The following is a 24,903-nucleotide window of genomic DNA, read 5'->3' as shown; positions in this document are numbered from 1 at the left end:
GCTGAGGGCACTCTGTGCACCTGCCTTAATAGCAGTTCCTGGTGAAATTATGGAACAAAATGCAGCTCAGCATAGATATAGAAGACCACAAGAAAGAGGAGGGGAAATGTGTTTTATTTCTCTTTGTGGTAGGTAAGGAGGTACAGACAACGGCCTCATCTGCGTTGGGGGTTAGCTAAGGGGGAGAAACCATGGCTTATTTGGGATGTTGCTGAACCTTTGTGACTGGAGGTTGAGGGCACTCCCAAGCAAGATGTGGGAAGGGCTGAGGCTGCCGATGGCTCTGAGCCTCCTGCCAGGCCTGCAGGCTGACCCTGCTGTGTGATGGGGTCCAAAACCATCTGCTTCCAACAGAGCACGAGCTCTGGGGGTGGTGGTGATTGCCCCAATAGAAGGGTTGCCTCCATGGCAGGAGGAGATGAGGCTGTGTCACCTAATGGGGCCTATTAAGGAGAAGGAAGCAGGCTCTGTTGAGAAGAAGGTATCTGACATTTAGCATTACTGTAAATTCTGGCTAGAAAAGGGGAAGAAGAGAAAGTTCTCAAGCGAGTCGTATTTAGCAAGCAAAAACAGCCACTGGGTCACAGTTGCCAGCAATGGATGCCCTTCTGTTTGCGCAAAGACCGTCGGTGTTTCTCACCCCTCGATGCACTGCTCCCTACCTGCTCCTGCCTGTCTTCAACAGCTCCACCTCATCCTGGCTTTCTCCTGCAGAACCAGCATGCCTGGCTCTCAGGCTGCAGCATCCCATGCTGGCTCAGCGGCCGCCTCGTCCTCCGGCGCTGTCTTCAAAGCGCTGCTGCAGCGCAGGGATGGCATGAATGGCAGGCAGGGTGAGCACAGGAAGGAAGCACGCACGCACCTTGCTGTTCATTTACATCTTCTTAGCTTAGAAGTGGCAGCACCCGGGATGTGAAAGCATTTCCTGTGGCTTTTAAAGCTCTCTCCCCCCTTCTTGTCTCCTAGGTCCCCCAGGCTTCGCTGCTTCCTTCAGAGCTGATGGCCTGATGCGATAAGCGCATGCTGCTGTGTAGCTGTCAGCTCAGCCAAACGAAAACTGAAAGAGTTCTTAGTGAAATGAGGTTAAATGTGCGAGGAACATCTGGTGAGGGAGGAGCTGGCTGTGCAGCTGGAGACGAGCTATGGGCAGCTGCAGGACCAGCTGAGGGGGTTCTGCGCTAAGCCTTGGATTTGGTCTTTCAGCAGCTCTCCTTGCCTCTTTATAAAAGGACTTTATTGAGTGTTCTGGGTTGCAGTGTCAGATCAGCATTGCTTTTGGAAGGATGGGGTTTGGCGTGTCTCGTTTTCTGTAACTTCTCTGTTGGCTGACTGATGGAAGCGTTGCTTTCTACAGAACTATTGGCACTCACAGTTACTGGTTTTCTTAGCTGAGGTTGATACCCGTCTGTTTCTACCAGGTGAAAAAGAGCATAGCATGCATAGCACATAGAGCTTAACTTTTATTTTCTTCCTGTCTCTCTGAAGTTGTGAAAACCCTCTTGCTCTGTGACTCAGTGTGGTTATCTGTGGAGATCAAACTGTTGCACGTGCAGCATGGTTAGGACAGCTCGCCGACAGCCCTTTGTAGGCAGCAAGGCACTCTTTCTTCTGAAGCAGCTGAGCTGCTGGGGACAGGCCTGCAGTTTTGGCAGGGCTGTACCTGAAGTGCCTGGTGCTGTCTGTGTGTGGCCTCAGGTACCTTCCTGTGAACGACCTGGTGCTGAGCTTCCGAGGTTGCTTCTGGCCCAGGTCTGCAGCATCCTCATTGTAGAGAGGCACAAAGTGGCAGAGTGTCTTCAAAGGCAGCACCTTCTGTCCCTTGAGGCACTTGGTGAAGATCTCGAGAACCAGATCTGGAAGAGATCTGCAGTTACAAAGTGGACTGATGGCAACGTGCACCCAAACTCACCTTACTATTCCTAAAAATAGTATTTTTTAAAAAAGGAGCCACTTATTTCTAATGAGACCATAGCTTCCCTGTGTCTGCGTTGGGTAGAATTTTCACTGCCTTTTCTATCAGCAACAAACTCGGCAGCAAGATCTCTTTATTGTGTATTTTGGAGCTACAAATGGTATCCACAGGAGCCTTTCCTCTGCCAAGCAGTGTTGTGATGTGATTGCTCATTACTGACCGCCCTGTGACTTCTTTGCTTACCGAGACTCTCGTGGATGATGCTGGGGATGATGTCTCTCAAGACTTTGCAGTTGGTGTGCAATGCAGGGTTTGCATTCATCTCCAGAAGCCAGACCTAGGAAAGGCGAATGGCAACCAGGAAATCAGGCTGGATCTCCTCAGAGCTGCAGTGATGCCATTTCATTGACTTAGTGAGCAGCTGGAAGTGCAGGAGTACTTATAAATCCCAACACGATCCTCTAGCATGGAGTGCAGGTGAGACAGCATTTTCACAAGGACTGGAGGAATCATTACATTTCATTACTTTAGAGTAACGCCACATATTATTTTATGTTTCAGGTTAGACTCCTGCTCTGTGGGTGTGCTAAGGCACTGTTCTGTCTCTTATCGTGCCAGTTTCTATAGTGGTTTCAAGTTTTTTGAATAACATGCAAGGAAGTTACAAGGAATCTAGTAGTCATGTCTTTGATTCGGGGTGGACATGGGGTCAAGACCAAGCAAACACAGCACCAAGCTCTCAGTTAACCCCTGGCCTTGATTTTCTGGGTAAGCTTTGGTTTTAGGTAGAAGCCATACAAGATATTTGCACACCAACACCCATTTCAGCTCTACTTTGACACGCTGAAGTCTGCAGCTCTGAGCTGTGGCACGTGACGGCCCAGTTGCAGGTCTGTGTGAAAGCAAACGGTTGAATTCAATGCAATTCTGTTTACTATTTCTTTTTCCTGCCACGAGAGAAACTCATCTGTTTGCTTCCTGCCTTTGCCATATGGTGCTGCATCTTGCAAAGACGACGTATAGGAACTATTTGATGTTTTTTTCAGGAAGGATGTTTAATCATTCAACAGCCCCAAGCGAATTTTACTCCCTTTTAATTGATGTTTAAAAACACATACACTGCGGTCGTGCTTTTTTTGTTGTTTTTCTTTTCCTGAAGCAGCAGGGAGTTTGCCTGCAAGTAACTGAGAAATGTGGGTGGTAGGTTTTGGCAACAGGACAGCTTTCACTTTTGCACTTCGTTTTGCTGAGAATAAAATGCAACAAGAATTTTCACATTTGTTTCAGTACCGTATTTCAGAGAAGGTTTGTAAGTGAGGGTGCTGTGGTTTTTTTTTCTTTCCAGAGAGAAACTGCTGAGAAATAACCTGCTCTGCAGATGCCAACAGAGGGCACCTAAGTCACATCTATTTTTCTTGGCAAACTCCCTTCTTTCTGAGCAAATTTCCTTTTTCCTATTAAAAGTGCGAAGGTTTTCTGCTGACAGACAAACTCAGTGAACCTTTGTAATTGTCTTGACTGGGTTTTGGTTTCTTCTCCTTCAAAACAAACAGGAAGAGGTGTTCACATCTATTATGCTGTCTGTCTCCTACACTCCCTATTATTGTACCACAGTGTGTCACAGTTGTTTAAATGCTCTTAACCTCTTTTGTTCTGTTTCGGGAAGAACACAGAGAATAAAGTCAAGATCCAGCATATCGTGTCATTCACGGGGATTTCATGTAGAATTTGAGCACCTGAGCCTCCTCCCTGCATCTGGTAAGCCATTGGTAGCCAATGGGGTTCTGTTTTCTCTGGTTTTTGTCAGATTTCTCATGCTGATGACCTGCAGAGGCACTCCCAGCTCTGCAGCATCCATGCGGTGTCTGACAGTGCTGGGGTGAGGGAAAAGCTGCGTCATTCCAATCAAAGGGACCATCCCTACTTTAACAAGGGTTATCTTATTTTATAGGCACCTGTCACAAATTGGCCAATGGCTTATCTGTGTTCAGTCTGGTGATAGATAGCCGAATCCCTTTATGGCTGATAAAAAATTTAGGCATCTGTCTTCCCAGCATTCCTTTGCAGAGCCCTTTTGCACAGCTGACGCAATGCTTTCTGAAGGCAGGTTCCTTGGGCACTTAAATGACTGCGTCCTAAGCTGTGCATTAACTTTGGCATTTACAGTACAGCACAGGAAAGCCCCAGAAACCAGAAAGGGGGGGTGTTAAAAAAAAAGTAACAGTAAAACCACATCCATCATTCATGTTCTCTTTCCTCCTCTTCTCATCCTGCACATGAAGTTTGCAAAGCTCTGCTGTAAGCTGTGGTTTCTCTGCAGGCTCTGCTTTCGTGGTCCATGCTCCTAAGAACTGAGAGGCAGGAAAACACCTTCAAGAACTAGATTGCAATGCTGCAGGGCCTGCAGAAATTATCAGGAGTGATACTAGGGGGCACTTTTATCTCAGGAAAATGAAGAAGAGGGAATAGCATGATGAGGCATAGAACCAAACACAAGGCCGTGCAAAATCAATGCAAAGCAAATTCTACACGTGTCATCAAATAGGATGGCAGTCCCAACTGACCACATCACCACTAGGTGTCTTGAAATCCTCATCATGTTTTTTAGCAAATACTTGTCAAGAGACACATTTTGTTTTTCTCTCCATATGTAAAACTCATGGGGATGTAATGGTCTTTAATTACTGAAGTTTTTAACTGGCCAGGTAGGGATTGCCACAATAGAGTGATATTGGATCTTCCATTCTGCTTCAAGTTTGCACAGCCAGTGCTTTGCATGCCAACATTGCAAAAGACAATTGCTTCTGAAATTTGAGAAGCACCAGTTTCTGTGTCTTTCCCATTTGCTCCCCATTGCCATTGACTTCCCCATACAAAGGAGGCCATTGTCTGCGTGCCTTGCCCAGTGCTGCATACATTAATTCCATTCTTTCATTGGGTTTGCTGTTCCCACTGCACTTTGCTGGAATAAGTTTGAGTTCTTTTCTGCTTTAGCAACAGCAAAATCTGCCAGATGGCTTTCTGTTATGTTTAGACCAGGTGCTTGTGAAGGACTGCCTGCACTGAGAGCAGTCCAATCACTGCACTGAACATTTCCCTCTCTTCTGGCTTTCCTTCTCTGCGTTTCGTTCGCTCTTCACGAGTGTGAGCTGTAATTCCGTAGCAGGTTTTATAGCCTTGATGGGCTAACCTATTGCTAAATGGTAAACCTGCAGTGAATGTGGAGGTGCTGATGCTGACACCTGAATCGATAATGACTGATTCCGCAGGGTGGTGATGGCAAATTCGTTCTTGGATTTTCAGCTTGTGTAAATCAGCATTCTTCGTGTGGCGTTACAGGCATTACAAACTGATTTATGCTGGCTGATTATCTGTCATGTTTGGTTTCTAGAGTGAAAAATATTGAATGGCGTTAAAATTCCCTTACTTTCTCTATGAACTGAGTAGATATTAAGATTCCTGTGTTTCTCGCTACTCCATTTTCCTGTGAAAATTCTGCACAGAGCAATTTCTGCTGCAGTTAAAGATTTTTCTTCCCCTCTTGAGCTGCTAATGCCAGGGTTTCTTTGTGCAATACATGTACAGGCTGCATAGGTGCCATATCTGGATGTTGGACAATGCAACTGGAGAAAGAAATGAATCCTGCCCTTCATGGCCGGCTGAGTGAATGCTCTGTTTAATTTCTAGTGCCAGAGTCAATGTCAACCATCCTACATTGCTGGCATTAGACATCTGGCCAATATCATACTTAGCATTTGGCAATATTTTACTCATACCTTAAAGTTTTCATCAATCAAAAAGTCACAGCCAATGAGATCAAAGTAGCCCAGTTTACGATCCAGTTTGTGCTTGGCTGCCAGGAAGCACTGCAACATGATTTGCTGCATCCTTTTCTGAAAGATAGAGATCAGGGATAACTAATCATTGCCAATGCCAAGGGCACAGGAGTCACTGCAAGTCATTGGTCTCCTCTTGGCTTAGGGACACTTTTTCTTCCTCTCTAGACTTGGATGGAGGCTGTATTTTGGAAACTGTATGTCTGTCCACTTTGAGTTGAAGGAAGCCCCCTCCCTTTATCAGCACTTTACCCATTTTATTAACCACTGAAATTAAACTCTGTCTTGACTTCTGTTTATCATCTGCAGGCAAATAGTTACCATGGGATCATCGATGCCTTCTCACTTGGTACATATGTTTCCTTGGGGACTCCCTTGAACTGGAGGTTTTTGTCCCTATTCCCATCACCCTAATTAGGCTAGGCAGACTAGCACACCACGAACTTGCTTGCACTCACAGTAAACACAGTGAAAACCCAGTCCTGTGGGAGGCCATTGGTTTTCCCAAACTTCTCATTAACGTAGCTGTTGAAATGCTCCATCTGCCAAACTGTCTCATCCTTCAGCTGGCCATAGAGGGAGTTCTTCTTCTGCACGTACTGCAAGGTGGGGAACAGAGCAAGGGGAGGATTAAAGAGTAACAGGAAACATGGATGGCAGACGTCCCTCTACCCTGCCTTGTTCCAGGGATGGAGCTGGGGAGAGCCAGGATCACGTTACTGACATGGAGGGAAGCAGCAGCAGACCTAACCCTGAGCAGGTGCCTGTTCCTCTGTCTCATTAACCCCCAGGTCAGATGGAACTTATCACTGCTGGGGTAGGAAGGGAACGGGGGCAGAATCAACTGTGACTTGAAGCCTGGCCTCTTACCAACTGCTCCTGTAGATTTTGTTTCCCTCCTCCCAGATAATTCATGTTCTGCTGATAAACACCTGTCCTTTGTTTAATAGGGCTTGTGCCATGGGATCCTACCCGAGCACCTGAATTCCCATGTGGATAGCTCTCTACCTGAGCAAACAAACTATTCCAGGAAAACAAGCAGCATACTGATAATAGCATATATTGCAGGAAGCAACTATAATCTGCCGTGCTGAACTGTACTTGTACAGGAACCATAAAACTCCAACAAGAATTGAAGTGGGCTTGTCTGAAGCATATCTTGCCCTTAGATGTATTTTGCCAGTTCCCAAACACAGCATTATAGTGGGAGAGGGGCTTTAAGAGCAAACCATTTTTCTGTCTGATTCTCTAAATACTGGAGAGCCTCACAGGAAGGCAAAAAACTCAGGTAGATTTAAATAAGAAAGGCTTCCTAAGAAGTAGGATGGGAATATAAGCCAGAACAGTTTTGTTGCATAGACCTCATCAGAGAAGGAAGGGAAGCCAAGGCAGAGATTTAAGAATGATGGCTCCTGAAGAATGCATCTGCACCTTACACCATTATGATTATTATCACATTTAGCACAAGAGGAACATCCAAATCTTCAGCCAAGACTAAGGTTGGTTGGTTCTAGGTAGGCCACAGGCAAAGGCTTCTCCTAAGAGACTCATAGTCTACGAGAGAATATTGGAGGAAAAATGGTCCAGGGACAGAAATGGTCAGCATAAAGAGAGAATTGGTCCATTGCAGAGAGTGAACCCCCTCCAGTAGGGGATTGCCATGGTGCCATGCCTGACTGTAAGCCCACCTCCATTTCTTGGGTGCATGGGTTTTGCCTACACGAAGCACATTTTCAGCCTTTCAAAAGTCTCTTTTGCATCCCTTCCTTGTCAACTCCTCCGCTCTTCTTCTGAACTAAATGCAGAGTTTACCTGGTTGGTGAGATGGACAGTCAGATCATCAGATGTGGCGTCGTAATTGCTACAGGTCAGCCGGACGTAGCCCTGGGCAAAAAACAACACATACGGTGCTGTGCAGGCAATGAGGAGGTAGGAACGGACGTCAAACTTCTTCCCTTCCAGGAGCAGAGGTTGGCCAATGTACCTGTGAGGGTGTCAAGACGTGTCACCAACACGTAACTGTAAGACATAGCAGCTCAAAGCTCACACAAAACCCTGCAGCCAGTTGGTTTTGCACCATAGAACAAAGCTGTTTGTCCTTCTTTCAGGTGCAGACGGAGCCCAGGAGAGCAGCCAGAACATCTGGGAATGGACTAGAGGCATAGTGCTGAGTCTTTGGAGTGGAAGGTAAGTAAAGGTTTACTAATACTTGCTGGGGAATAAACACAGTTTATGTCAGGGCGCGAAGAGCCCTGCACGTGGCACTGCTGCTTTTATGGCCACAGCGACGTCATGCTCTACAAAGAACCTGGATGGTTCTTTCATTCCTTCAAGGAACGCAAAAGCAAACAATCCAAATCCAGGGTTCTATTGACTGCTAGCCACTGGTGGAGGTCGAGGCTTCCATAGCAATGGGGCAGATTTTGGAAGATATTTGAGAGGTTTGATTAAATTGTGCTGAATGGATTGAACAGCTGCACGGTTTGTAAAATGCCTGCTTTGTCTAAGAAAGTGGGATAGTACCTAGTTTAAATAACTTTGCACGAGGCTTTTGTCATGCACGGAACAGTAGCACCTGGCCTTTTGAAGTCACCCTTAAATTTCCAGACAAAGGTAAACAAATGCTTCTGATGGCAAAGATCCACCCTGAAATGACTGAAGTGTGGATACAAGACAGACTAACCAGAGAAATAGCGTCTCCCACTAAACAAAATCTTATAGGTTGATGATGTGGTGTAAACACATGAAATACCGACGGAACAATATAATAAATGGAGGCTTAATGGCTTAATTAAGCACGCTACTCATCCATTTGCCAGGCTTCAATGTCTACCTTTGCACTATTCTTGTCTGGGGAGCCCCACAGGGCACCCTCTTACTGGGTAGGTCTCTCTCAGAGCTGCAGAGCTTGGCTTGCAGGGTGGTGACAGCATCGGGATTTTTCAGCAGGAAAATTCCTCGCCCTTGGTTAGAGCAGCTCGGTTTGCAGATCCAAATCTCCTCTTCTGCAGAGAGAATGAGTCTGTTACAGCGAGGCGTGGGGTGTGAAACGCTCCAGTCAGTGGGCTTTGTGTGTACATCATCGATAGACACAGCTCGTATCAAGGAGTATCACTCCGTATATATTCATGGAGTCGAGGGACAGACAGCTATTTAAGCTGGTTGCTACCTTGATTAAGCCAACTCACCTTTGCAAAGCTCAAAAAAGGCATTTCTTTCTTCCTTTAAGTCCAGGCGAAAAGATTCTGGAAAGAATTCTTCCATCTTCAGTAACCTACAAAAGAATTAAATACAGGCTGAAAACCCTGTCTGACACATTCATTCCTCTGGGGAAATGATTTTTCTAGACAATAAGAAAAAATCCTCTATCCTTTGTGCCCTCTTTTTTTTAAGCGCTCTCTCTTTTGCTTGGCACGTGCTTCTGCTCAAGGTGCAATGAGGTGAGAGTTCTTACTTGGGATTAGAGCTCCTGTTGATCTTCTTCATCACTCGCTCTTGCTCTCGCAGGCAGGACAAAAGCCCAGTCTTGCTGGTGAGGACACTGTTGTTGGGAATCTGGTAGAGCAGCTGCTCGCCTGTACGAGGAGAAAAGAAAGCTTGCCCTCGTTGTCTCACGCAGCAGAACCTGGAGGATGATGCTGATCTGGGCGCTGCTGACTCTCACCAATTTACTTGAAGGCAGTAGCAGGGGGTGCCTGTGTATGTGGGGCACTCTCTGTATGTATGCAAAATCTTGACCAGGCTGGTGAGGTGCCAGCTGCTGCTGTGCAGCAGAACAGTGTCAGCCCTATTGCTGCCTGCGAGCTCCAACCCGCAGAGGGAGGGCTGCATTTCAAAAGTGATTAGGATGCTTTGTGCGCAGTTCATTTCAATGGTATCTTTTCTCCCCAAGCCATTCTCTTGTCTAAAACCCTTTCTTTAATCACCATGGCAATCCAGCTCCAATATCCCCACTGAGGTCTGCCAAGAAGTTGAGGTTACCTGTTTCTCCTACCCCGCAGGTGACCTCTGCCCTGGGAGCCACAAGTCCAGCATTCTCTCCTTTTTCCCACTGCCCTCTCCCACTCGAGGCCCACTGGCACCTCTACCTTCTTTGAAATGGTAATAGGTCTCTCGGCACTTGATCTCACACCATTTCAGTGCGTAATCCTCTCTTCTGTTGTCATAGATACGCTGCCAGCCTCTGCTCTGGCAATAGATGCTCACACTGCGTATGGAAAACAAAATAGCAAAATAGCCTCCTTTCCAGCAATGAAGTTAGCTCACATCCCCTGAACTCCCAACAGTTTCCCTGGGAGTTTGACCTAATGCCCCCAAGAACCCCTGGGTGGGGAATAAGGGGGGAAACATTAATTAGTGTGGCTGCAAGTGGACCTGCTGCTCTGAACTCACGACTGAGGGTGCCCAGGATGCTGTAATTCTGCAGTGCTAATGAGAACTTGTACCTTCTCAGCAGGGTTGTTTCAGTTAGGATGCAAGTGGTACCCGTGGAATAGGAATGTTGTGCATTATGGTCCAGTGTCATTAAGGAGCCTCTCTGCTGAGTGCAGGAAGAGATGACAGATAGCAATAGGAAAAGCCTGTGGGCAAAGCTTGGAAAAGTAGCAAGGAATGTGCTGCTAACAATAGAGATTCTGTGGTGCTTGCTGGTGGCAACATCTAGAGAAGAATGTCAATATACTGGAAAGAAGTCGGGAAGTAGAAGATGGAACTGCTGATCTGACTATTTTTCTTGGGCATAAATGTCTTCTTATTTTTGCTTGTAGTGCATTTAGGGCAATGAACGATCAATCGACTGCAGTGGTGCCTAGAGCTTGCGATGATGCTGGCAGATTTGCTACGTGGAACCTGGAGAACTCCCATTAAATAAGTAGGAGTGTTCAGTTTCTTGCTTAAAGGTAACAGTTAGCTACTTTACTATAGTTGGTCTTCCATTAAGCACTTTCCATTGGAATTGTTCTTAAACTATTCTTGGAATGTGTCATTCTGACAATACATAAAGTCAAAAGGAAATGTTTCTATGCTGATGGATGATGCAGTGCAATTTGATGTATGGTCATATATTGCTGAGGACCTACTTACAGTCCTGCTCCATTAGATCCACTGACGTAAAAATATGGTCCTGATGCCATTGGAACTTGTCGTATCAGTTCTTCTGGCTGCTTTTCTTGAGAGTTTGCCTTACCACTCATTCTGTTCTCATGAGGCCTGGCTTTGTCAAGCTTCACTTCAGAGGTAGGAGAAATATTTTCAAGGGGTTTACCTGAAAAAGGTATAAATTGTGTGCCAGAATGCTGTAAGTTGGTGGCCAGCACTTTGGCCAGGTACAGAAAACGTAACCTTCTCGGTCACGGTATCAACTCAGACCTATAAGACTTAGAACACCTAATGGTTAAAAATGAGGGCACAAGATTTACCTCTGTCGGCTGATAAGGATGGTGCCTGCTGTTGGTGACGGCCCTGTCGCGTGGCTCTGGTCTTCCTCTTCCTCTTGGGTGGCACAGAGGCCATTGCAGAGCGCGGGCTGCAAGAGGAAAGATCCTGGTCCGCACTTGGGAAGTGTGTGAGGGGTCCTTGTCTTTGCTCTGTTGATCCATCTCCCCACGTCTGGCAGATTTTTTTTCCCCTTATTTTGTTATTGATGTTAACTGGGAATGTCTCCAGCTTCTGCCTACAGCTTTTGGGTGGCTTTGAGCTGCAGGTTCAGGCTGCGGGTGCAACTTGCAGCTCTAGGGCTCAGTGTTCGGCTTTGGGATAAATGACAGGAAGCTTTGAAGCATGAAAACCCATTTTTTGGTCTTTGCAATTGATGTGAAAGCAGCAAATGAGTTGTTCCTTGTGGAGACAGAAGCCACAACCCAGGAAAGCTGCTGGATGCAGGGTTGGCAACTGTTTGACACAAGGACAGGTGTAAAAGGTGCTGCACGGAGATCAGGGAGCCATTCTGCACAGCCCCACCTTGCTGCCTTTCAGCCCCTTCCCACAGGGGCCAAACCCACACCCTGTGCTACCAAAAATAATGGAAATTCTAACCTGCGCTCAGCGGTTTCTAAGTATTTTAGGAGAGCTTTAATTGCTCCCTGTCCTTTCTTCAGCTTGGAGGACGTGCACTTGACTTCTGGACAGGTCGTAAGCAGCTTGGGAAGCACAAAAGAGTCCTGGGATGGAACAGGTTCTGGAGTGGAGCGCAGGTGGCCTGTTGGCATTGATGGAGGGGTGGTGGGGCCCCATGGGCAGCTCAGACACCCGCGCTGCTCCGCCATCCCGCAGCCTTCGGTGCTACAAACACTGCCCAGCTCCTAGCAACAGCTGCCTGGTGAGGGGTTCTGCTGCTGGAATGCCTGGAGGGTTATACAAATACGCGGAGCAGCATGTGCTGTTTAATTTGTCAGGACTTAAATCAAATTATCAAAGCTGCCAGCAGGGCAAAATCAGTGCTCTAAATCCTCCTAAGGCCTTTCGCTTCCGTACCGAACGGAGGCAAATCCTTCTGCAAACTTCTAAAGAGCAAACTTCTAAAGAGCTGACATTTCTCCCCAGGGACTGCCAAGAATTGGTCACTGATTCCCCGTGGAAGTTGTACTCTGTCACCCAGCTGCAGCCTCCAGTAAGTGGGGATTAATGGGATGCAAAGGGAAGGAGGAGGAGAGAAAGGCAGGAAGAGAGGAGTCCTGCAGTCCCACATCATCCCAAAACTCTTCAAGGAGTCTGGGAATGCTGGGATAAGTAAAGAAAAGCAACCATTCCATGGTTTTGGCTTCTTCTCCAAGTCCTAACCAAACGCAGTTGCCAGTTTTATGGTGAAATGACCTGTTTTTGTGACTTTGGCAAATCCCTGTTACCACAGGAGTGTCTCCTCCCTTACGTTTTTGTTTTTATTAAATTGTGAGTTGTCTGAGTGCAGTGAAAAGTGGCTGACACAATGGGGCCCTTGATTTTTTTTTGGGGGGGGGGGCAGCTGCTGTGTGCCACCAAACCAGCAATAATAACAGCATTTGGCACTCGCAGAGCCTCAGCTAACAGCATCAAGACAGAAAGGCCAATTTAAGTAGCCTTAAACTCCTTTGTGTCCTTTAGATGTAGGAGCAAAGAATAACTGCTTGTTGTGACCTCAGCTAGAGTAGGGTTGGCACCAGCAGAGAGACCCACGCGAGGTCTGCACTGAATGCAGACAACAGCTCTGCTCTTGGGCTCCCATGGAACAGCAGTGCCACAAAAAGCAAAAAACCAAGAGAGAGGCAAGGAAAAAAAAAAAGTATTTCCATGTAAGGATACCTCTCCTTGCCTCAGTAAAAAAGGGGTGAATAAAAAGGGTGGCAGGTGGGGTTTGGCTCATTGTCAGCCCCTCTCCAGGCAGTGTGAATACACTGGCACTCGTCCTGGTGTCACTGCGACCTTCGGGAACGTTTTCTGTATTTTCCTGCTCATGCACACAATGCCTCTGGAGCTCCCGCAGAGCAGGGCAGGGTCCTGTCCTGGCTGTCTCTTCCACCTTCCTGTATTCCTTCTGGCATCCAACCCAGCTCAGTCACCCAGGGAGCAATGTGCAGCAGGAGGATGGACGTGTTGCAGTGCTTCCAACCATCGTTACACCCTCTAGGAAATGTTGCCTCACTGTTGGAAGGGAGAGGCTGCAATGAAGGAGGCGCTGAACTAAGGGGTTATAACCAGAGGAACCTGGAGGATTTATTTATGCTCTGTATTTTGTGAGACTAACGCAGATGATTTTAAATGCACTTTGGAGGCCTGTTTTCCTGCTCTTTGCTGTTTGGACCAGAGTGCTAACCATAGTGCAGGGGGAGTTGTGGCTGCTGCTTTGGGCAAGCTGGAGGCATTCAGCCCTGCTGTCGCTCAGCCTGCAGGAATGCAATGCCTCCAAAATCTGCTGAGTTTTGCACAACTTGCCCAATCGGCTTAAGCGCCAGAAATGACAGCCAAAGTGACTGCATAATCCTCTGTGATGGTGGAAAACCACTCTCAAAAATTAACGTGCAATAGAAAAGAACGCGTGTCGCTGGCACAGGTACGGTTATAGCTATGCTAAGACTGCACGTGTTTAATTCAAGGCAGTTCTTCTGCCAAAGGAGTTTCTGTGCCGTGATTTGCTACATAAACAGCATTTGAGTCCTCGGTTTTGGGAATCAGGAAACCCTATGGGCACCACATGAAGGACAGGGAACCGATCCTGGCAAGTGCAGAGCTTGGAGGTTTTGCATCTTCCTCTATTACCACCCAATGGCTGCATCTGCCGGAGTGCACGATGCACAAACGTGGCAGTGAGTATTACTACAGTAATGTCACACTTGTCATAGACCCATAGATTGGCATGGATTGGAAGGGATCTTGCAGGTCATTCAGTTCCAACCCTCTGCTGTGGGCTTTTCTTGCTATAAATGGATGCAACCTGAGGGCGGAAAGCTACAGCTAGTTGAGGAGGGAAGGCTTGGAGCTCCCCTGGCTCCTGGTTGTGGTGTGCAGGCCTGAGGCTGTCTTGCTGGGAAGGTGCTGAGCCGTGGGATCAGGCTCTATTGGGGTGATCTCCTGCCTTTGGAGCTGCCAGTGCACTGCTGTGTGCACTGAGCGCCCTTTGCCACTGCATGCTGATGGTCAGAATAGCAAACAACGTTTGGGAGGCTGCTGCCCCCCAGGCTCTTGCACACAAAACAATTCCCAGAGTATCCACAGAGCCAAGATGTGGTTGATCTGTATGGTCTTTATTGTTGGGGTTTTTTTTTCCTCCTAATGTTTCATTGCTATTTTCGAGCAGTAGCGGTGCTTTGCCAAGGAGCTACAGAACCATCAGGAAAGGAGAAGCCAACGCAAGGTGTAAGAAATGCATACAACTCTTCCAAGCTTTGGTCTTCTCACCTGTATGATGGAAAGGTATGTCTGTATTGTAGACTTTCACAATAATGAATAATTGTGAACTACTGTGACGTGTTTATTATATAATGCATCCTTGTGCCACCCACCCCAAACCAAAGCACAGGTGAGGCTGTGCCCTGCCTTGCTCCCAGCTCCCAGCACAGCAGGCATGTGGGCTGCAGACTTGGGGGAATTAATGATTAACCCCAGACTGAATTCTTAGCAGAGCTGTGGAGGTAGAAGAAGACAATCCAAGCTCTCGTGCTGGCTGCTGAATGAGAACTCATTTTGTGTAGGTGAATTCTCTGCACAGCGCTTCCAGATTTATCACAGCATTAGGTTGATGGTTGGAATTAATAATCTTAAGGGTTTTTTTTTTCCAGTCTAAATGGTTCTATAGTTCCATAGCAGGGCTATCTTTCGGCACTGAGAGTTGGATGACCTTAGTGTTTTTTCCAACATTTTCCAACGTCTATGATTCCATGACTGCTGAGCACCTGCAGTCTTGCTTGAGAGCAGCAGCAAAGGCGTGAGCTCAGTGGTTCAGAAGGGGACAGATTCTACAACTGTGGGGAAAGGAGGTTGGCTCAAAGCCCAGGGAACCTTCCCTGGGTTTCAGCTGGCCTTGTGTTGGTGTTCTGAGAAAACTGGGAATACTTCCTAGAAAATGTACCTTTCTCTTCTGCTTTATTGCTATTGCTTTGTGTTTGTGCTGACCCATTCCTGACATCGTGCTCTTGTTCTGACTCAGAGCTGTGATTTAAGAAGGGACAGGTGGCTCCAGCCAAATCCAGCCCCTGAGGTGTGGCAGCGGCAGAAAGAAAGGTGGGAAAGAAGGAAAGCAAACAGCTCTTGTGTGTGACTATGGCCAATTACTTGCTGGTAGGCGTCAAGGAAGACAGGGCACAGTCTGCTCACCTTTTCCACAAATAGACTGAGGGTTCCACCTGAGCACCTTCCAGCCATTTCCCTCCAGACACCTTCAGCTCCCACCCAGATAAACACGAATTCCTTTCCTGTTTCCCTGGCTTTTCCCATTTATTGGCATGACCTTTCCTGAGCACAGCATCTGAGGTAGGTCCTGCAACCTACCCTGGTCCCCTGGCTTGCAGAAGACCTGCCAGATCCTTTGTGGGAAGACCGCAGGGAGCCCACTGCATTTTTTTTTCCAGTTGGCCGTGCTGTGGATGCTCTTTGCTGCTGCAGGTGCTTGGCTGCAAGTGGCACACAAAATCCACTTGTGTTGGAGCTCTCTCTGCGTAGCAGATGGCTTTGTGAAGAACAAAGCAGAGGGCTGCTTGCAATGAAGGAGGAGTGTGCTTTGCTGGGGGCAGGATGTTCGCTCTGCAGCTCAGGGGAACCAGCTGGTAACGCTGCAGACCCTCTGCGTTTGGTGGCCATGGGACAAAAGTGACACCAGGCTGCATGAAAGCACTGTGAATGTTCTGCTTGAACAAAAGCAGGAGTGGTGCAGGCAGGAGGAACAGCTCTTCGCTTTTCTGCCCGCTGCACTCTGCTAACACACCTACTTTCTGCTCTGCACCACTGCTGACAGTGTTGCTGCCTCGAACCAACGTTTTATCCCAGTGATACAGAAACACAGCGTTGACCTCGTTCCAGGGCCAGCCTCCAGCACTTCTTCCTACCTCCCAGAAAGGCCACAGAACCACTGAAAGCCTGAGGCTTGGTGACGCTGCTATGTGCCAAGGATAGGAGCCTTTGTGAGCACAGCCTTTGTTCTGTGCCACACAACAAAGCCCAGTATCGATCAGCCTTTTACCTGCCACCTGTTCACTGCCTTACATTGTGCCAGAAGAAAAACCAGGAAACAGCAGCAGGCAATAACTCACAGAAACCAGTGGGAGCTGGAGGAACCCATCACAGGAGCACAGTGCTGGTTTCCTGCCAGGAGAGATGACTTCCAGAATTCCTACAGAATTCAAGATGGACAGCATTTCAAGATGGAAAAAAAGCCCTTAAAGCGGAGTGTTGGGGCAACCTGATTGCTGTTGGCTCCGTGTCAGCCTGGTTATTTCTCTCTCTGCCTTGTGAGCTCTTCAAACCCTGACAGGGCCCCATCTGTTGCTGTGAGTTCCTCGCAAAGCGGGCTACAAAAGTAGTTGCTTCACACCATCAGACAGGGCCAAATTTTCATGCATGTTGTCAATCACCACTTGCACAAACCACAAGGACCATCCCACGGGCTGTGCTGAGAGCTATTTATATTTTCTCACCACGGAAAGCATTTATTCAGCATAGCTGGTCATTTGGAACTGCTCACCCTGCCTCTTGCAGCTTCAGATGAGGAAGATCCCCTTGTTATGCATCTTGATAAGATGCTCAGTTAGCCCCCATCAGCTCAGCTGGACATATTGATGGCCACGGTGGGCTCAGCTGGTCACTAAACAGCAATAAAAGGCCAAAGGGAGCAGATAGCCTCCATGTGGAATGGCTGTGGGTTTCATGAGTAGCTGTTCACCTCTGAGCTGGGAGAAAAATGACTTTCAGCATCTATTTCCACCAACCCAGGAGCTCCCAACTTCTTGGTTGCTGTTAGGTAAGAGTTAAACACGTGCTGGCTCCTTTTGTTGAGCATTCTACTGCAGTCAGCTCAAGCTTCCTCTTGTCTTTTGCCTGTTGTCTGTATTTACAGGCACTGCCTTTGTTTCCAGCAGTTCTAGAGCCCTGATTCCAAGCCCTGTTTTAAGGAGATAAAGGCCAAGGAGGAGGCAGCGAGCTGAGCGCTGCGTTTTTAACTTTGTGTCCCACTTTTGTTCATGGCTCCCTATAGCCAGAGCTTTTTCTCGCATGCTGCAAGTGTTTATTGAAAGGGTACACTCACAGTCATCAAATAGCAGATAGTGAATAATGAGTTAGGCTCGCACACAGAAATCCAAACGGGTTTGTTTAAAGTGGTGTTTGGTATGCAAATAAAATTAGCAATCCAAATGAGGCTGCTTCTCTCCCCAGAGTGTTTGCTCAGCCTCTCCCCAGTGTTGGCTTCCAATTGCAGGGATCCAGGTAATGGTTTAACACAGCCCATTAAGTGATTTGCCTTCAGACACCGAGATTAAAGGGGAACCTTTCTCCATATCAGACCCTTTGGTCCCTCCAGACCCACCCTGTGTGCCCTGCTGGCCCCAGAGGCACGGTAACCTGAATTTAGGAGTAGTTTTGATCCTGTGTGCTACCTGGTTTGGGGAAAAAAAGCACCATTGTCTTGAAAAAGGCAGACAGTTTGGTAAAAGTGCATTATTTCTTAAGGAACTTGTGCTTGAATCCACTTGAGTTGAGCGAAACAATCATATCATGCACTTGGAGTTTCTGTAGTGTAAAAGTCCTGAACTTTGCTCCCGAATCAGTTCGGATTGCAGCCGTTGTGCCAAGAGGTGCTCGTTAAATTTACAGCCCTGGCAGCTCACCCCACCCACCTGAAATAAACTGACAAAGGGAAAAGAAAAGTGCTTCTCCCAGCAGAGCTCCTGAATGGGGCATGGAGCATTAATGGCACCGGGCATCCAAACAGCATCCTGCAGGGAGCCTGGGGCAGCTCTGGGTTCTGAAATGCCCGTGTTCCATAGCGAGAGCAGCGCTTGGTGTTGGTTGGGCTTTCCCCGTGCTGATGGTTGCTAGGAGCTGTTTTTAACGAACTGAACTTTTTTTTTTATTGCTCCATGATGAGTCACCGAGTATTTAGCAGAGTTCAAGCTGTTTTTCCAGTTAAATGTTTTGATTCACGCAAAATGTTGGGGTAATTAACGCTTTTTCTTTGCCTTTTCTCAGCTGCCTTTTAGAAATCCCTGTTTTACTTTCACTTGCTTTTAAAATCCTTAATTACAAGGAGGGGAAAGGAGATGCAGAACTTTCTTTTCAGCGCACGCATTGCCATGGCAGTATGTTAAACATTAATGTTGGTAAGTTAAAGCCAAATGAGACGCCTGAATACTTGGAGTCTACAACAAAGTCTTGGTTCTTTCCTCCTGCCGTTGCCTGAACAAGTTATTTGCTGTGTGTGTCTGAGTTTTCCCGATGTAGCATGCAGGTAATACTCGGCAGTTTGATTGCAATGTGTGCAGTGTGTTGGCCTGGTGAGATGAAGGGCATTCTGCATGGCCTTGTGACAGCAAGCACAGCCTGCTCTTGAGCCCTTCTTCACGGTGATGAGCAGCACCAGGAAGCATCACCAGTGCATATGCATTGGTGGGAGGGAAGCACAATTCTGTATTGTTTCCAAATAAGCCTTTTATTAAACATAGAGTTTAAAAACACAGCATAACTTCTAAGGCATTGAAAGAGCAAGTTCAGTAGCACGTAGGATTTGCGCCTGCATTTATGTGATAGCAGCCAGTGAAACTTTTATTCCTACTTCTGTGCAGAAAATCTTGGAGTGTTTATCCACACATGTGGATTCTAATGATAAAAACCTCATCATTGTGGTTACAGTAATTAGTAACATAACTATGTGAACGGAGCATTAAGGACTGTAGCTGTATCTTCATTCTCTTTGAGAACGTGTTGTCCATAGTCGCCCTTTGAAACCACCTAACCAGGACATTGTGTTGTTTGGTTTTTGTTATTGCCAACTTACCAAGAACCCATTTTGTGAAGAGGGAGGTAGTTCTTCTTTTCAGTTCTTTTAAAGATACCCAGCCAAGGGCAGTGCTGCTGAAATCGGGCTTGTTTCATTTCAAGGAAAATGCCTGAACTCCAAAAGGACGCTTGAGCACCAGAGAGAAACAGAAATGGGATCCTCGATAAGAAATTCCAGCTCCTCTGAAATGTAGAGGTGTTGGATGAGGAGTGCACGCAGAGGAAAGGAAAACAAAGAGTCCAGCAGCTGCAGATCAGGAATAGCACTGCAAGTGTATGAAACTGTCTTGAGGAGACGCTGCGATATATCAAAGGAAGCAACAAGTTCCTGTGAAAGAGCTGTGCTGTGGAGAGGGCTATCACTCGTACCCTGCAAAATGAGACTTGCCAGCATGAGTCACGGTAAGCAGGACAGAGATACCATCTGCACTGTCTGAGCAGTTTGGGGTAAGGAGATTTCCTAATGGCAAATTCCTGACCATTGAGTGAGACTGGGCTGACTGAGAGAGCTGTGCCATCCTCGTTGTCGTGCCTCAGAGTGCTGCTCAGGTGAGGTTGGAAGTGCATCCTGCTGTGCTGCTCTGAAATGCTGCTGCTGGCACGGCTTATGGCCGCTCTCATTGGGGGCAGAGCGAATTTTGGCTGGAGGAGAACCAGAGCACCCTTCAGGAAGCTCACCTTATAGCTTAACCGCATCCCTAACAGAAGATGTGCTGAACCGAGGGCTTTGCAGACCCCTTTTTTAACGGCACTTTTAGGAAGCACTTTTCTATCGGCATAAAAATTAAGTAACCCTTATCTGAAGTAGCACAACGGACTGATCTGTCATGGAGTTTTGCTCATTTAACAAATGATTTCCTAACAGAAGCAGCCGCTTAAACAGAGAGTGAAGTCAGATGGCAAAACGGCCTGAAGTCACCCAGAGAAATGTCTGAAGCACCTCCTGGTGTTTTCTGTGCTGAGTCTGGGAGCGCTCAGCCCAGCTGTGCTCACTGTGTCCTCAAGCAATGCTCTCACAGGTTGTCCTTCCTGGAGAAAGGCTTTTCTCAGTGCTCCAGGGTTGGTGCAGCTCTGCCCATCGCCTTTCAGAGAGACCTGATAACGGGTCCAAAAGTCACCAACGTACAGTTAGCTGTACAGGAGCCTGCCCTGCCTGCCTGCCTGCCCTGCCTGCGTGCTGACTGCATGCTCTTTGACTTTCCTCCTCTCCCTGCACGTTGTTACAGCTCACCTCGGCTGTGAGCAGAAGCAGTGCGTGTGGGTGAGCCTCCAGCCCAGGCACCAAACCTCCTTGGTTCTTCTGACCAAAGCAAGCTTTTCTCTCCGTGTTTCTCTCAAGGCGAAGACTTTTGCCGATGCGATTGACGGCATTACCAGACAGTATTAGACAGAAATAGCTAGATCTAACTTTGCCTGGTAAGACAGCAATCAGCAGGCGCTCAAGCTAAAGGAAACCAACGTGAGAGCACTTCTTCCAGCTCCAGGGCTAAAGTGATGGGGCGGGGAAAGGCTGAGGGCCTCTCCCATAGACACATCAGTAACCAGTAAATATTTAACTTGAAGTACAGGCAGTACGATCGTGAGAACACAACTGTTTGCAGTTCTCTGGCATGAGAACTAAAAAATACTGTACAGTACTTGCTGAACTTACCGCCGGCTGCATCCTCCGCATCCACGTTGCTGTGAGGCGCTCACCATCCCCGTGTCCTGCAGCTCCGTCACCCAGCAGGGATGCAGATGTGGTTCAGCTGCACCCCACAGCTGTGCTCTCATCGATATTAAACCCCCAGACGGAGTTCAGCCTAATGCAGGCCAGGTCTTAGCTCTTCCACTGCAGTGAGCATCAGTGCTGCCCATGGAATCGCTCTGCTGTGGAACTGAGCTAAGCAAACTGAACATTGGTGGGAGATGGGGAGGGAGGGGAAGATATTGAGGCCGAGGGGATTTCGCTGGGTTGCTCCTGACTCCCATGACTCACTGTTCTTGCCTAGATAAGGCTGAGCGGACGCTTTCCTAAGCATAAATCAGCCTGGGGGAGGGCAAGGGAATTTCCTTGGTTCCATTCCTTTTTTATTAACTTAAGGTGACATCCCTGTGCATGCCAGGGATGCCCAATTATTGTTATCATCTTTTTTTTTTTTTTTCTAATCCATCCAAGGTTAGCATCCATATTGAGTTTTAAGAAGAGAAGATGGATGGGAGTTGGGTGCGTGTTCCAATTCATCTTATTTAAATGCTTGTTAAAAGCTAATTTGCAGAACCACTCAAATTTCACACCATTTCCTCAATCCCTTGTGAGCCAGTTAATAAGTCACACAGAGGCTAATCACCAAAGAATGCTCCTCTGCTCCCTCCTGCTCTCGTTTTCCCGAGAACTGCAACGTGCAAAGGCAAGAGCAGCTCTGTGGGAGCTGCCTTTGGTTTGTTTTTCTGCTGTTCCTGTATTACATGGCAGTTTTTGTATGGCACTGCACTGGACAGGGTTGGAAAGGCATGGAAAGGTTGGAGAGTTTTTCGCTTGCGTGCCTCTGTGCTGCTGTACCTGTTTTATCCAGGAGGGAGGGAGGGGATTAGCACTAAGCTGAGGATGAGGAAAAGGTTTCAGTGCCGTGATTCACGCATAGAGCAGTCCTGTGAGCCTATGTAAAGTACTGGGGGTAGAAGCAGGGTCCAAGCTTGTGTGTAATGTTGCCCTATGTTTCTTACAGAAGGGAGCTGAAAACCAGTGGGTGCAATTCTGAAAAACCAGCATGAGGTCTGTGCACTGTCCCACACCAGGGCGGGTCCCCAGGAACCCCAGAATTTGAGAGGCACCAACCATCCTTGTGAAAAGGTGAGTGTCAGCTCACAGAGTGTCCTGTTAATGAAGCCCGATGTGAATTCTTATTCTCTGAAGGTCGACCATGCTCCAATTTTCATCCAGATTTGAATTATATCAAAGTTACTGGTTTGTTAACTCTACTGCTCTAGATAATCCTCTTCCAAAGGAAATCAGTGCTTTAAATGTGGAAGGATCATATGGGATATGATCCTGAGGTCTGGGCAGCTCCAGACTTTAGACTCACCTTCTCTCTGTGTTGAGTGCAGACTGAATTTCATTTTTGAGTGGCCCCAGTCATACTGGTACAACTAAAGGTGTCAAGGCAGGACCCAAGCAGAGATACGAGGCTGCACATCAGCACGTGTTCTTGCAGTACCATTAACTCACACTGTCTGTGACGTGTTCATGTCCCTCTGCTTGGTTAGGTAGAGCAGGGTAAGCATTCAGTTCCTTGCCTGGGTTAAATTGCTTTGTTTCTTAATGGGATGATTAGAGTGATTAACCCACCTGCTCCATATGCTGCCAGCGCTGCCTGTATGGGGGCAGGTTAGAAGGTTGAAAGTTCACAGGCTGTTCAGCCGTGGAAGTAATTGAACTGTAATTGGGAAGAACGACCTTTACCACCAGCGTCCTGCCCTGAGCACCTCTCACAGCCAAGCACGGCTGGCTACTAGCAAATCCGTCAGTCCCCTGGACAAGAGCTGGGCCGTGCAAATACCCTATAGCCCTAACCCCACTGTTTGGAGGGATTGTGCAGTGCTGTGCCTCTGAGGAGCTGTGCATTTGTATGCTAGAGCTGGCGTGCTTCTCACCTCCTTTACTGCAGTAGGAGCACCCAGCAGGGTGGTTTGCAGCAGCTTCTTTGTCATAAGTATTTATGATCATAACCATTTCAGAAGTCTAAAAATACTCATTAATACGATAGCCAACATCCTTACCCTCTTGGCCAAATGTTCCAATTTGACCTAAATTGTGGCACAGTGTCTTTCTTTGAGAACTCCTCCTGATGCATGGTGTTGTTTGGTTCACCCTTTAAACATCGTTACCAGACAGTGTTAGAATAGATCCAAGAAATCCAGCACTGTCTAGTAAGATGCCCACAGAGGACCATTGTCTGTCCAGCAGCTGGAGAAATGGAGCATCTATTTTAATGATTCCACATTCTTCAGGATGTCAGTGGTCCGTAAAAACTAATGAAAGTGGCTTGAGAAAGATTGCCTTACATCACCTGGCTTGTCAATAATTTACCAGGTAGGAGATGGGCAGAAGGAAGATGTTTGGCACTAAAAGATAATTTGAAGTTCGTGGTGGATTTCAGGAGACAAAGGTGGTGCAGAAAGTTGATGTACTAAAAATCTAAAATAGAAACACAAGATTAGGTCCTGTTTCATTACAGTGTAAGAGCAGGCAGATTTCCTTCCTTTGGTTTCTCGGTTTCCTCGTTCCCTTCTCCCTTTTGATTCACAGAAATACCAGCACTACAAGTCATTCCAATCAGTTAAAACGACAAACTGAAATCTGGTGTACAAACAAATCAGCACTAAGAAGGGCACAAAAATGTGTCAGAGATGGGCCACTGTTCAATGCAGTTCATTGATGATCCTTTATTGTACGGCGTGACTTGAAGGGATGCAGACAAATTTGAATCTTAAATCAAAGTGACAGGAGTCTTAGGTTTGCAATTGTTGGTGGTGTAATTAAGCACAATGAATGCTAATGATGAAGATGAAGGGTAGCTGCCTGCTTTGCTTCATGTTATTGTTTCCAGAAGTTTGCTGTAGCAGAAATCTGGCCCAGCTCTGAGCCATGAGGCATTCCCTCACCTAAGAGCTCTGTGTCGTGGTAGGGATGCTGGGGTTCTGGCTGTTGCTGACCATGCAGGAGGGGCAGCAGGGTTTGCTCCTTCCCTGTCCCCTTGGAGCTGGCTATACCTCTCAGGCACTGTGGTTCGATAGCAGGAGTGCTTTGCTTTGAGCCTTGCTGCTCTGCAGCATGCATATTTATCATAGCCCTGAGCTACCTGCAAGCCTTTGTGTCCCTAGCACAGCGTTTCACACAGTAGCAGCATTTCACACAGTACGTGCAAGCTTTGCATAGATCTGAGCTGTCACACAGCACATCTCACCCGGGCTGTGTGTCTGTGGATGGCTTTGCACTCTGATGGGCGTTCACAAACCAAGCAGCCTTCTGTGCTAGGAACTAAACACCACAGCACGCCAGGAGCTGTAAGGAGCCTGGGGATGTGTGTGGGGCTGCTGTGTTCTGGAGTGCTTCCTACCTGCCAGGAACTCTGACACACCTGCCCACAGCACCCCGTGTCCGACAAAAGCACCTATCAGCAGTGATGTCCTTCCTTGGCGATAGCTTTCATGCTGCGCCTCCAATATCTGATAACTGGGGGAGTAAAGCTTCCTGTATTGCCTTAATTCTCAGGAAGAAACAAAAAGCGTCTGTGAACCACTGAAGGCAACATTCTCACAGTAAGTTCTTTTAGACTGAGCTAGTTCTTTCCAAATGACTTTAAGCAGTGTCATCGATTTATGGAAAGAAATAGCAGAGTAAGAGTCAGGTCCACCCTGCCTTAAAACAGATTGTTAAGTTAGTCCACCAAAATAATGAAAATAATCAGGGAGAATGGTACTTAAAACAGCCCCGCTTTTTCACCAAGAAGTTAGAAATTGGCATTAAAAAAATATATAATGTATAAATATATATAATGTATAAAAATAAAAAAAAACGTTACTTATAAGCTGAAGGCTTTAAAACCAATGGTTTTGCTATTGGAGCATTTGACTGGAGGAGAGAAGTCTAGAGGAGCTGATGTGAAAAGGACAGAGCAAATGATAATAGCAAGGCTGAAAAACTGAACTCCGCTATTG

At 47.2% G+C, this 24,903-nt stretch overlaps 1 protein-coding gene across 1 annotated transcript; it reads right to left on the bottom strand.

Moving 5' to 3' along the window:
* Window positions 1-1,558: 1,558 nt before the first annotated feature.
* TTLL10 (tubulin tyrosine ligase like 10) lies at window positions 1,559-21,174 on the bottom strand (the record flags this gene model as incomplete). The annotated part of the gene is given in 14 exon segments (XM_079545496.1): window positions 1,559-1,632; window positions 1,635-1,853; window positions 2,156-2,249; window positions 5,689-5,805; window positions 6,207-6,347; window positions 7,561-7,732; window positions 8,582-8,753; window positions 8,937-9,022; window positions 9,203-9,323; window positions 9,837-9,955; window positions 10,831-11,011; window positions 11,166-11,272; window positions 20,855-21,000; window positions 21,004-21,174. Coding segments are annotated over 14 exon segments (1,920 nt in total).
* Between the last annotated feature and the right edge of the window lie 3,729 nt (window positions 21,175-24,903).

This window comes from Tetrao urogallus (assembly GCF_951394365.1).
Source record: "Tetrao urogallus genome assembly, chromosome: 21".
Taxonomy (NCBI): Eukaryota; Metazoa; Chordata; class Aves; order Galliformes; family Phasianidae; genus Tetrao; species Tetrao urogallus.
Note: the sequence above shows the minus strand (reverse complement) of the source record. Positions and strands in the feature narration are given on the sequence as shown.